Source organism: Phlebotomus papatasi, chromosome 1 (assembly GCF_024763615.1).
Source record: "Phlebotomus papatasi isolate M1 chromosome 1, Ppap_2.1, whole genome shotgun sequence".
Classification (NCBI taxonomy): domain Eukaryota; kingdom Metazoa; phylum Arthropoda; class Insecta; order Diptera; family Psychodidae; genus Phlebotomus; species Phlebotomus papatasi.
In genome coordinates this window covers 7,644,860-7,659,489 of record NC_077222.1, presented here as the reverse complement: position 1 = coordinate 7,659,489, position 14,630 = coordinate 7,644,860, and the positions used below count along the sequence as shown (strand labels likewise).

Sequence of the window (14,630 nt, the reverse complement as noted above, 5' to 3'; positions counted from 1 at the left end):
TGAATGCCAATGCCCTAATTCTAAATCCTTGATCATTTAGTTTTAGTTGCAGTTTGCAAATCCGTAGACGTTTTTTATTTTCCAGCTAATGCAGAACCTAAGTTCCCGATCTCTTAACTTGAAAAAGCTAGGGATTCTAGCTCATTGCCTTCGCTCAGAGCTTCTAAACTTAAACGCCTCGGGGATTCACGTCCAATTTAAGTTCCCAGGATCTTATATATTCTTAAATTTAGAGTCAACATTTTTCTATGTGTAAATATAGCAATTTAGTACTGTATTTATCATGAAAACAATGATGTTTCCATTTGGAGTAGTGAAAAATTTCCATTTGTAGCAGGTTTTGAATTAGCTTAATTTACCCTATTGTATATCATTATTTCTTGAAAATATTTAGAATTTCAATATTGAGAATTTCTTTTTCAGAGAAAGTGTTCTAATGGTGCTATTCCAATGAAAAATGAACATGTTTCTTTTAGTATGAGACTGTTCTCAAATGCTTCTGCATTATCGATTTTTCTTTGCGTTGGTTCCTGTCTCGACTGTTTTCTCCCGTCCTCTCCGTGTTCACTAAATAGTCGTGACAGGAGCCAATCTTTCCGTACAGAAGTAGATCTTGAAAAAATCGAGCATCTATTTGAAGATCCAAAAAAGAGACTTTCTTACATCTTAATACTTTCGTAAAGTGGCGGAAGTTGCATTCTGTTCTAATTTCGAAGTGCTCAAGTGTCAAAATGTGACGGTCTTCACATTGCTGTAAGGAAAAAAACAGAACAACTACGTTTACTGTTCTTGCCCCAGTATTTAATCACTCCATAATCACTGAGTAACTCTTTTGCCACCTTTTTAGTGTGATATTTGATAAATTTTCCCCCTTATTGTTCGAAAAATTAGTATGAAAATTCGAAATTGAATTTAAATTCTTCGAACTTCAACGACTTTTTGTGCAAAGAGTTCCATTTACCTTTCATCCAAGACACTATTGGAGAATCAAAATCTACTTCTGTTTAGGCTCAATACATTTTTTTATTAGTATAGCACCGCAATCAGACTCCACATAAAACTGACCTCACATAATCTCAAATTATACATTTTGAATTTAATCGTCGTTTCTATCACAAGGGTTCATATTAAAGGAACTTGACTGTAATTATTAAATAAAATAAATGTAATAGCCTCATTAGTAGTCAATTATGCAAATTTTAAAAACACTCTCATTCCCAATGTTCTTCTTTCGAGAATTAGTTCCAGATCACAATATAATCTTCCATATAAAGCAAATGACCACGAATGCGATATGTAACATTTAATTACAATTTAATACACACGTTCCAATAAATCATACAATAACTTGTTTGAGAGATAATTAATTTAATAATAAATCTGTCTTCAACTTCTTAGATCTGTATCTAAAAGAAACCATATCAGGGAAATACAGCCATGTGATTTCTTAACACCAAAACGTAATCTATAGCATTATACGGAGTATAATTGCCAATTAACTGAATTGTTTCCTTAATCCTATCCAATGAGCAGCAGGGGGAGTTGAATTTAAAAAAAAAATTGGCACGAGAATATCTTCATGCTTCACAGTAGCTCATATAGTATTTCCTTCCAGATGAGAATTGATTTATATCAGTCATAAATATGCATATCAATTGGGGATCACCTGTGATCGTCATCGAGATTATCAGCGGAATGATCATGAGTCGCGATCGGTGGGATTCCCCATTGGTTTATTGGGGTGTCTTGGGTGAAAATGGTTGGTGTGCTGGCTAAATGTGCTGAATGGTGGGTATTTTGGGTGAGATCTTTTGAAAAAATGTAAGCAAAAAAACCCGTAACGTGCAAGAAATGTGGGGGAACTCGGTGTATTGGCCTGTTGTATAAATACATAATCAGAGTGCGATCATTACCCAGTTGCCACTGCTAAGCGTTCGGATTTGTGTGGTGTGTCCGATTCGTGCGGAGCAGTCAAGCCCCCAAGATTACATCTCGTGAGTGAGTGCGTGCAAGTGCCAAAGGAATATTGTGATAAGAGTGCGTGCAGCTCCGATCGAGGTAGAGAATCTGGCGATCTTAAGGCATTCCAGAGAAGAAGGGAGATTTGCTGCAAGAGTGTCTTCTTTGTGTAGCAGCTTTCAGCTTTATTTGCAATTTTCATTCCTCTCCTCTGCAATTAATCCGCTAGTACCATTGCAAGAACACAAGCACACAACCAGATCGTACAGTGATCATTAAATCTGAAACGGTATCAGTGAATGAATAAAAAAAAGAATTTGCAATAATTAGAGTAATAATCGGATAGTGTGAATTTGTGTGCAAAAGTGAAAGTGAGTGGTAACTTTAAAATTGGCTGGAAAAAAAAAGTAGAGTATGCCACCAAAGCCACAAGAGAGCATTCCCGTGATCGGTGATCGATTGCGGGAGGCCCCCACAGAATCCACGACAGATCACTGCGAAACCACAGAGCCTCAGGGTGAATGTGGCTATGTGAATAGAGTTTTTGAGAGTGATGAGAAATCCTCAGTGTTGGATTTGCATCCTCCGCAGAAACCCAAGGGCAATCCCGTCACCAAGATCATCGATTTCGATGATCTCCTTCCGCACGTTGGTGAATTTGGACTGTTTCAGAAGATCCTCTTCCTCTGCATGATCCCATTCGCCTTCTTCGTGGCCTTTGTCTACTTCTCGCAGATTTTCATCACACTCGTACCAGAGGAACATTGGTGCATAGCACCTGAATTGAGCCACTTGGATCTCGACACGAGGTAAGGGAAATCCCCATTTGAGTCACGCACAAGAATCATACTTCTTTTACTGTCACCTCGATCGCGATCTCTTTGCACCATTTAATGATCTTAATAGTACTTCAATCAATGACAAAACATATTTGTACTACCAATTAATCATTAATGTAACCTAGGGTAGAGTCGGCCTTTTTGGCCATGCAAGCACTTTTGGCCACCTAAAGTAAAATCACATTGTAAGGCAATTATGAGTTTATTTAGAACAGGAAAATGGGTCTTATTTCGAGTCCTCTAATCTAACGAATCAGAAAACCCGAAGAAACAATTTTTTCTTAATTTAGTCTTGTAGAATTGTTTAAGTAAGGCACTATAGAACCAAATATCTTTTTATTTGCTTATAACGCTCTTGGTTCCATCACTGAAACTACTATAAGTAAAGTGGCGTACTCTTAAGGATCTTAAGAGCTTATATAGGAATTTCAACAGAAAATTCTAACTTTAAGTGTTTTAAAAGTGCACTAAAAGACTTGTTTAATACTTGGTTCTATAAGGCAGCTATTTTGCTTCTTGGGACCATATTTGATTTTATATCGACTTGATTAATTCTATGTTATTGAAAGAAATTCTCGACAAGATAAACCATCACAAAAAAAACATGGGATTCTTAAGAAACTTGTTAATGTTAAGAGAAATTGTTTTGCGTTATTTCATACTTTTGATGAAAATATTTGATGTTATTCAATAAAAGTCCATTTCTTAATTAACTAAATTTTATTGTGATATCATCCTTAATAAGAATTTCTAACAAATTAAATGAAAATCGGATGTGGCTAAAAGAGGTTACTTTTTTCGGCTGTGTAAGTACTTTTGGCCATTCATTTTCCCATACATTTTACACGTGGCGCACCTCGCGGATTTCAGTAAAAACAAGCGTGACTTTTAACTGATTTTTACATCAAATAAAAAATGTGCAAAAACTCATTTAAAATACTCTAATAATCACATAAAATTGGTGTTAAATAAAAATAGGACTTGTGCTGTTAATTTATGAAAGTTTTCGAGAGCTATTTCGTTATTTTATTAAAATTCTATTGAAAACAATTGGCCAAAAGTGCTTACAAAGTGGCCAAAAGTACTGAAACATGTATAGTTGCATAAAATGCATTTTTCACTAACATATCCAAAAAAAATGGGAATTGTCTTGGATTATTAGGAAGAAACGGCTTTAAGGTATCTTTGTACAAAATTCCATTTTATTTAAATAAAGATTATAAATATTACAAGCACATGAAACCTTAAAGTGGCCAAACTACTTACTCCACCCTAAAATGTTGTTGATAAAATTTAAATATTTAATAAACCACTGAAAAAGAAATAAAGAAATTCTAGAATAATTAATATTTTGTGAAAAACAAATTTCACATAATGTGTAAAATCCTTAATAGAACTAAAAATTTAAAGGTCTAGTACTCTGTTATTAGAAGCCTTATGGTGTCTACACATTGTTAGCAGTTTTTATCAAAAATTGCTCTTTTGAAGGAAATCGTCCGCACTGTTGCAGGTAGAAACGTCAAAATTTTGTCAAAAATGCGATTTTTGATGAAAATTGCTCCCAATGTGTAGAGGCCTTTAGGGAGAAGCGGGGTACCTTTGAATTAGGGCACCTTTAAAATAGAGCTTTTCTCCTATTTTTTTTGAAACAAAATCGTGCCTTATCACCTATCACAATGTAATTTAGCTTCACAATTGGTTTGTTGAGCTAAATTATATCACGGTAAGAATCAGTTCCATTTAAAAATAGGTTAAAAAGGCCCTATTTCAAGGATGCCCCACATCCTCCTACAGTCAACCAAAATCTTGTGATAATAAAAATCACAAATTAAAATTCTTTATTTTTTTGAATGAAAATCTAACATTATTTATTTTACTTCGTATCATTTACTTTCGTTTTATTTACATTTTATATTATTATGTCATTTCCATTACCTTATATACTCATAACGTTGGAATTGCATACGAATTTCCGAACCAAATATTTTCGAATCGGTTTGAGTTAAGTGAGTTTGAAGAACATATTATCACTTATTTGATGATGCAAATTTCTCTAGCAGAATAGAATTTTTTGGAGGCAAAATTTTTATTAGTCATGCAGATTTTTTCTCACTAAACAGTAATCTGCGGTAGAATATTTTTTACGTAAATAATAATGACAAAGTAATTTCGCGATATACAAATTGCTGTTTGCTAATGAGATTCATCTCGCACTTATAACTAATCCTTGGTCATGTTTGGGAATTTTGCATTTTTTACATATAGCGTAAAGTGAGGTAATTTGGAACCATTTGCAATTTGGGACATTTGCGATTTTCTCACTGTTTTAGAGATTAAAAAGGAAGAAATCTGTTCCTTTTTTTCTTAATCGTGTTTTTCTTCTATTTTTTTAGTCTTTGTTTTCTCTTTGCTCATCTGAAACAGTGAGAAAATCTCAAATGTCCCAAATTGTAAATGGTTCCAAATTACCTCATTTTACCCTAGTTTTGTCGAGATTGTTTTGTGCATGGAGTTTAATTTTTTTTTATTTATTCATTTTTGGCTTTTGAGACACAAATCTCTTGAAAATATAGTGTGATAGCATGGGAAAGTGAGGAAGAATAACAGGCGTCCACCGCCGTCTTAGCGTTGTTGACCAACCTCCGCAGCTAAACGGTGAAAAAGTTCGATCGGTGGAAGTGATCGATATTCCATGCATCAGAATTTGAGATTATTGATTGCAGAAAACCTCTTATTACGCTCAACTAACAGTACTGACCTATGAAATCTTTACATGTAAGCTTCAATCATTAATTGGTTTCCAATATCTATACCAATTGTATCGATAAGAAGCGCATAAACTGTTCAATTCACTGACAAAACTGGCTGTATTTGCTTAAGATAAATGGCAGCAAAGTGAATTTTTGGAATGGCTCCTATTGTAATTTTATGCACACATTTTTGAAAATCACTTTTCTTGTGCAAATATTACTGGAAAAATTGTGCTTTTTTTTATTTGACATCGTGAAACATGAAATAATTAAACAATCATATAATAATTAAAGTTCATATAGAAAAATTATTTTTTTTATCCATCAATTGAGGGAGAAGTCGATATTACAAGCATCGTCAATATTAGGAGCGTTTCGGTATTACCAGCGTCTATCCTACACGTTACAATAATTCGACCACTCAGAATAAGAAACGAATAACTCGTAGTAGGCAAATTTTGCACGAGAGCGATTTCAAGCTGAGATTTTCTATGCAGAGTATACGATTTTTGAGAATTACATTATTTTTGAGATATTATATTTCAAGTATAATATTCACAAGGAAGGTATAGGGTATAAAAAAGTATCCAAAAGAAATATTTTTTGTAAAAAGTCGAGTTGTTTGACTTACATTATATGTATTCTGAGTCGTCGAATTGAGCATTCAGAAAATAAATAAAAAAGTGACCAAAATGATTTCATTCTTTTAAATTTATGTAATTCTTCTATAATTTTTTTTGTTCAAATTTGACGTTTTTACTTACAAAATTTAATAAAAATACTGACTTTGTAATCTATTTATTTATTACAAAAGTCTGTAATGTGTTAGCCGTCGACTTATCCATTACCATCCATAATTAAAAAATAAGGCAAGACGTATAATCTTTTTTATAATCTGTATAATGTTTACATTTACTTTGTAATTACTACTAAACCAGAAACCAACCAAATGTTCAACGAAAAAATTTAAAATTGAATTTTATCATAAAAAATTAAAAAAAAATGTGTTTAAAGATATTTACAAAAATGAGACATCAATAAAATTTGTTACATAATGCCCATAGTACACCTTTCAGATCAGAAAAAAAAACTATTTTAGTTTGACTTTACGTGATCATAAAAACAAATGCAATTTAAATTTGAGTGCGAAGTAATATGCAAGCTTTTATGCAATACATTTGAGAAAGAATGGGATGAGAGTATTGATTTTATGAAAATTTCCTGATCTAAAAGGTGTGTCAGGGGCATAAAAATTCAATTTTTTTAAAAAAAAATTTGCCTCTCAAGTTTGAATATGTACTATCATATTCCCATTGAAGAATATCTAAGATGAAATCAATCTCAACAAATTTTGTAATTGATTCAATTATTTTTCCTTTCGTGTATGGGTTACAACAACAAAAACGTCATCAACTTGACCCGCTTTTCACAGAATTGTACTGAACCGTAAAATCACTTTATTACTGTTATTATTATATAGTTTTTTACTTCGCACTCAACTAACCTCTTCAAGCGATTATTGCTGTGATTGCAGCAAATGAAATTGTAATGACCACAGTGCTTGGGTTAATCTTCCAAGTCAATCTTTACTACCAACTTAAAAGTTCACTATCGCACCCGACGTTTTTGCCAAGATCTGTTGTCATTTTGAATAATTACCCCCTATTGCAATGGCTTTCATTGATACCTAGCATAACAATAAACGAGATAATAGCCATGCTAGTTGAAATGTGTGAATATATAAAAAAAAAAACACCAAATCGCATAGTTTTATTCGTTTTCTGACCTTCTGGATTAAACTCCCTGAACTTTCCACATGTTGCACATTTCGCATCGACTTTGCCATATCCCAAGGAATGAATTGTTAACTCTTTAGATTGGCACCAAATGACCACAATTTGTGGCATCAGAGGGAAGTCCCTGGCTGTAACAATAATCACTATGTCATCTGCTCAATGAGGTGGACAAGAAAATTTCCCATCTGCAGGTGTTTCGAATTTCCCGAAGTCGTTCAACAGTCATTTACGGTGGATGCTGACGGCATCGCACGAGTGAAACACTAATTTGCTGTGACATGAATCAATTAATCAAGGGGATTACCGTGGTTTGGCACAAACAAAGGTGTGCTTCGAATATTGACTTTCGATTTTGTCCACTAGTACAAGACAAATATATATATAAACAGGGCTAGTACTAAAAAATGAATACTTTCAATTCAATTCAATTCATTTATTGTCTCACAAAACATAGGGTAGTTCCCTCTTACAAACTTGTAGCATGACAAGTAGTTAAAAAAAGGAAAATGTAGCAAAATACTTCAGGTTGAATTTGTTAATATTCCACGATTTTTACTAATCGAACTTCATGGAGAAAGCAGTAGGGGACAGCGCGCTACCTTCAGACGACTCAAGCATTGAACAAATCATTTTTTTCAATATGCTTTTAATCATTTTAATCCATTATAAAATTAAAATTTAATAGATAGTGCAATGCTTCAAATTTCCTGAAAAGAGCCATGGGTCAAATTCATTAAGAACATAGAAAAAATTGTTTTGCCCGAACCGTAAGTCGTTCGAACGTAGGGGAATGTAGGCATGGTTCGCATAGAGTGAACCTTCAAACGATGCGAATTTTCTCTATGTTTGCAAAGAGCTGACCTACCATTTCTCATCTTGTTTCATGTGCTTAATAATGATCTATCTTATGGCTAAAAAATGACGAACTAGCTCTTTGTGAACAAAGAGAAAATTTGCGTTGTCTGAAGGTTCACTCTGTGCGAACCATGCCAACATTCCCTTAGTACGCTTTTGCCTATCCCTCGATTTTTTCAGCTCCTTAAAATTTCCACCTTCCAACTCCCAGAGACCGCTTTTCTCAACAGATCTTCGCGTTTCAGATGATTTCTGAGAAATGTCGTAACGCTGTTTGTTCATCTGTCCGTCTGACGCCAGCTCTAGAGGCCAAACGGTATGAGATAGCAACTTAGGGACCTTCGGGTGATCCCCCCCCGCCATAAGTTGACCCAAGGATCGTTAGCATGTCCCTCATTTCCCCCCCCCCACTACTCTCCTTCCCCTTCAAAATCATATTTTTTGGGATTGCTCGAAAACGCGTCGTATGATTCTTTTCACTTTTAAATATGTTTTATAGATAACCCTGGTGATTTACTGATCAATTGGGAAAATACCATTAAATCGTTACTCATAACGATTTTTCAAGGTCAAAGGTTTTTAAAAAAAAAGCCCAAGAGAACGCATTTATCAAACGATTGAGGTCATGTTTGGGCTCGTTGGAAGGTCTTGGAATCTCCGACAAAACTGAACCGGTTCCAATCGGTCTTCAATCGTTAATTAACCGCTTCATAACCGAAAACTAAATTTTATTTGAAATTCAATTATATTGGTCCTCATTTATTTTAGAAAATATTTTTAAATATTTGTTGTGAAGCAGTAATAAACCGATTATGAAGCGATAAGTAATTTTTCCCTGAAAATCAAATTTATTACTTTTAAAATTATTTTGTGGGTTATTTCGAGTGACTTATAAATCGGTTTAACTCGGTTGAGAACTGGTAGACGGTAAATGATGCGAAAGTACTTTTGAGGGTTAGATGCTATCCTACGAATTCGAGCGTTTCGCAAAGCCTGGGACGCTTTGCCATCCCTTTTTTGCTACAAATTGAAATATAGGGGAAAACGTTCAAGCCACGCACATACGTATATGCGTTTGTTAAATATGATATTAAAATTTAATTTGGCTTTTAAGATTTCATATTTTTCCCAAGGTCCTTTAATGAATCTAACTTATTTTTTTCAAGAACAGTGAAACACTTTGACTTTTAAATTTATGGACTTTTCACACGTGGTTTTAAAAAAATTAGAACTAAAACAGAATATATAATATATATTTTTCTCTAATATTGAAAAATAAATCATTTTATATTTATTTCATTTTTTTATTAAAAAATAATATAATTTTATTTCTCGTCTATACAATCGTCTATTTCTTTACAAAATATTCAATTTAAAAATTTAATAAAGATTGTTTTGAAATATTTAAAACCAAAAATGTAAACAGGAAAAATTGTTTGAAGCTTTGCAAAATAAAGCATTATTTAGAACTGCCCCTTTAGTCTAGAATAATTTAGCCAAGAAAGCTGTTAATTCCTTAATAATATATTATATATCATATTTCTAATAATATTTTTATCACTCCTCCTTGCTTTTGTAATCTATTTTTAGAAATTGCTTTTTTGACGATATTTGGTTAAAAAAAATTAAAAATAAAACAAGATTTTTTAATTTAAATCAGGGGGTGACATTAGCTCTGAAAAATGCGACCTATTTTAGTGTAAATTTTTCCGTGTTTTTGTACACATTTCACGAGATATCTCCAAAACTACGTAGGTTGGAAATTTAGGGTTTTCGGTTGCCTATTCAATATTAAGTTGGCTTTTATTTTGCATTTATATTTTTTGCTAATTCATTCTACACTGACAGAAAACAGCTAATAAACCCAAAAGTTTTTTCGGCACGCTAGAAACATATGGGAAACTTAAGAAATATCATGCCCCTGATTTAAATACACATAGTAAACAAAATCAAGGAAGAAATTATTTATAGATTCCATATTTTTATTAACAATACTTTTAAAACTAAAAAAAAACATACTTAATAAAATTTTATATGGGACTTACCAAATCATAACAGATCAATTTTTGGGTGCTACGAAAAGCTAAACATAAAAAAAAAACAAAGTTCAGCGAAATATTGTTTAAAAATTTTCTAAAATCTGTTACGATTCATGTTCTTTCTTTTTCATTTTAATTCTTTTCTTCCACATATAAATTCGCTCTTGTTTTTTTTAATGTTTTTCAATTTTTTTATTGTTTATTCAGCTCAGAAAAGTCGTATGTTTGCTATAAGATTTTGTTCCAAAAAAGTACGACTTTTTTTTAATTAAATTGATTGTTTTATATGCCCGTTGAATGTAAAACACAATTTTAATTGAAAATATTTTCAAGGTCTGTCGCCGCCGTAGCGTTGGTCAAAACAAAATTTGGAGAAATAATTCTTTTATTTAAAAACGCTTCATTGTTCAAAACAAAATATTTCATATTCTAATTGTAACAATTTTTCACAAAATGATTTATCTGAAAAATTCAAAATCATAAGAAGAAAGTAAACTTTAATAAATTAAGTACATCTTTCAAAAATAAAAAAATTACAAAAACTAAAAAAAAATTTGCCTATAAAATTGACCAGTAATGGAAAGAAAACAAAACTTAGCCACATTAAAAAAATACCTTCTATTGGTTCACTTTATCTTCGAAATAATAACATTGCAAATTTCTTTAATAGAATTGAAATTTTATTGAGAGCCTAAATACGATATATTAGCGCAATGGTAATTAAATTAATTATTTTGAAAGAGTCTTTTTCGTGAAAGTTGCTGCAACTTTTGACGTCGGCCCTGTTTGTAGCCCGTGCCATCGTCAACAAAACGTAACCAATAAAACAAAAACGACAAAAACTATCCAAACGGTTAAAGCATGTGAGACGCAATAAAAAGAAACCAATTCCATCATCAGTTTACACGGGGAATTTCTTCTGAATGACTTTATTGAATTGGGCAGAACGCGCGTTTCGCCGAACCATAAATCACAAAAAACCACGAGTAGCACCATTTATTGAGACATTAATAGTGATACATGAAGAAGTCCATAAGTTATGATCGCGATTGACCCCGTTATTGACTTTTAATCATATTACTCTAATTAATAAACAATTTAAATTACATAATTAATATGTGAGAATGTAAACCAATTTAGTATTAATTTTTTCAGCACTCTATCTACCCGATATTAGTGGTAACAATATTTTGTGCACAGCCTTGTACCTAGTTGGAAAAGAAGCAAAAATCACTTAACCTTGCCCCGTTGGTTTCGCATATAGCATTAAACGGATAAAATTATAGAAGACTGAAGAAAAAAAAAACCTAAATTTTTTTTGTGTATTTAACTTTTGTCTTGACTCACCTGAAGATGTTGTACATTTTCACTGAAAAATCTCTCCAACAATGCAAAATGTTGATTGTACAACGGAACGTCCAAGAGGGTCCCCTCCTGATATTCGTGTCAACATGAACATCTCACCGGCATGATATGTAAATTTTCAAACACCATTCAATTCTTTTGTGTTCTTAAGTTTACTTCAAATATTGACACAGCAAAAATTTGTGTAAATATTTTTGGACAAGGAAAATACCTTTGATTGCTGGACAGAAAAATGTCTACAATAAGTGAATTGCTAGTACTTTGACCAAAATAATAAAACATCCTATATTATTTTCTTGTTTACTCGACTTGGTTAAACAACAACAAAAAAAAAATGACTCAATTTGATGTATAATCAAACTGCACAAGGCTGATCAAATTTCAGGCTACTGCGCGCATGTTTATTTCTTCTCAATTAACACAAAATATTCCTGTCATACAAAACGGTTCACAAAAGTAACCATAGGGTAATTAACCATAACATATCCTCATGCTATCTGCTCTGACAAATATGGAAATTTAAATTGTGGTCGCACGAGTTTCATTAATCAAGCGAACCATGCGTTTAGCCAAACAGACGAAATGACTAATTTCGCGTGCCTAATTTTGAATTAATAACTAGCTTAAAATAAATATTCATACCCCAGACTGACGCATTGCCATCATAAAACTCAACATGTTGTCTTCTTGTTGACAATATTCAGAGAATTTTATAAATTTCGTATTGAGAATGAGGAACATTCGAATAACTTGATTTTCAGACATCATTTTTTATATTCTTAATCTTACATAATAGATTATATCAAAATCTACTTTGTGAATTCTTTTCCATGTGTCAAAATTAATTAGAGTTACAATATTAGGACAGATTTAAAATTTTAGAATATCCTTTTTTGTACTGTCCGTTTTCGTATATGGCTTCTTTCGATTTTCTGGCTTTAATTATTTTTAATTTATTCAATAATGATATATTTAATTGGCTCAAAAACCATTCAAATTATTGAAACTAATCGAAAAGAATGCAGATGACAATGATTGATTCAAACAACTTTCCGTGGATAGTTGATTTTGCACTCAGGAAAATCAGATCATCCTAAATCTTTATCTGACCTGATCTTTATCAGGCTATCTCTTTAGAGCTTTTATATTCTCTACACCATTTTTAAAGCTTGAATTAAACAAAGCTTACAAAAAGCAGGAGTACAAAATTACGTCTGGAGTCTAAAGTTAACCGAATCTACCGTATTTTAGGGTTATGAAATCTTGGAAAATCCGTTTTCGCATTAAAACTTTAATTATAATAATAATAATAACCAATACTTATCGGTTTTACATTTGTCTTGACTTAAAATTACGAGATACTTGATACCTTCCTTGTTGAAACGTTGATTTATTTATTTCGATTGTAAAATTAAAATTAGGGTAAGTGTGCCAAATTCCGGCCGGCTTGCAATTCCGGCCACTTTTTTTGTTCCTCAAATTTCAATGAATTTTAGTTTTTGCGTACTCCAGAGATCATACAATGCAGAAACATAACAAAAATGTCGTTTCGATAAACGAGATAATGTGAAAAAGACACTGAAAAAATTCTGGGAAGGCAAGGAACTTTAAGAATATAGGTGGCCGAAATAGGCCACTAAAGCTGTGTCTACATTTTTATTTATTTTAAAATGAAATAAGAATGATTTGTGTGAAAATGAAAATTATAAACTGCGTATAAAGTCCCAAGCAACACTACTTAAAAAGAAGGAATAAAAAAATCAATTTGTATTAAAAATGTTACATTTCAAACTTGAGACTTTGGCGCTTGCACGCAACTATGCCGAAATTTGGCATAGTTACCCTACCTGTAAATAGCCGCATGTGAAAATCCTAAACTTTCATGAAATATTCTAATGGTAATAACCCGGTGAATACTAAGGAGACAGCCGTTTAGAAAAAAATGTGTTACCTAAAGCTTTCAGTGCAAATTCCAAGCATTCCTCATAAAGGAATCTAATGATATTTAGTAAATCGGTACTATCAGTGATTTTTCGACCGTTTTGATGGCTACTCGCCTTTGTTCTTCAGCTCAACATCCCTACTGAAGTGGCGTCTTGTCCTACGATGTTCATTATTCATGGGCCGGGTCAGCCTAGTCTTTTAGAATCGTAAGATCTGTCCGTATTGGATGAACCTTATCCTTTCGAACCACATGGTCATACCACCTAAAATATAATGAAATGAATTTACTTGCTAATATTTACCTCTCGTCGTGGTACAGCTATGAACTTTATCACCTACGGAACCGTTCTTTCTCACATGCGAACCTCAAAATCCGCCGTAGATTGATTATTATCCAACGAGGAATTTGAATAATAGAGTTAAGCAGTATGGGGTAATAGGGTTGCTTAAAAAAACGATTTTACTTAAAGCTTTCGGGTCGGACTCCAAGCTTTCCAAAACAAAAGAAAGCAAGAATAATTTTTAATATCAAAATTTAAGAATAATATCAATAATTTAAAGTGCAGAGCCCCAAATCCCATTCTCTTGTGAACCACTAGTTCAATTGACAAAGCAAGAAAATTCTAGGTGTAAGTCTGAGCCGAAAGCATTTAGAAACATCGTCTTTTTTAAGCTACCCCACCACCCGATACTCGCCGGTTCCCTATTATTCGTATCCGTCGTAAACTCTTTCATAAGATTTACTGTTCATAAGATTTTCCTTAATTCTAACACTTAAAGATGATTTTCCTTAATTTGGTGTATCATATCCGATCGGTAAACACCACTAAAGAAAAGCTTACAAACAGCAGAGGCACAGTTGCCGGCATCTACGGTACGGTTTTGCGAACCTAAGATTTATCTTATTTACCTTTATTGTTTTATGCGATATTCTTAAGAAAATTTTCACTTAATATGGCGCTCTAAGAGCATTGTTCTATCTGGTTTTGAAAAAAAAATCCAATTGCTCTTCGTTTAAATTTTGTGAGTTTTCAGAACTAGACTGAAGACAACTTAAGAGTTTGTAATTTTGTATGTTATGGA

The 14,630-nt window shown here is 32.6% G+C and overlaps 1 protein-coding gene across 1 annotated transcript in view; it reads left to right on the top strand.

Moving 5' to 3' along the window:
- Positions 1-1,851: 1,851 nt before the first annotated feature.
- The window catches only part of LOC129798667 (carcinine transporter-like), a 29,434-nt gene continuing 16,655 nt past the window's right edge, over positions 1,852-14,630 (top strand). Inside the window, exon 1 of the mRNA XM_055841934.1 lies at positions 1,852-2,768. Coding sequence (XP_055697909.1) covers positions 2,374-2,768 — 395 coding nt within the window. The 5' untranslated portion in view covers positions 1,852-2,373. The remainder of the gene's footprint in view (positions 2,769-14,630) is intronic.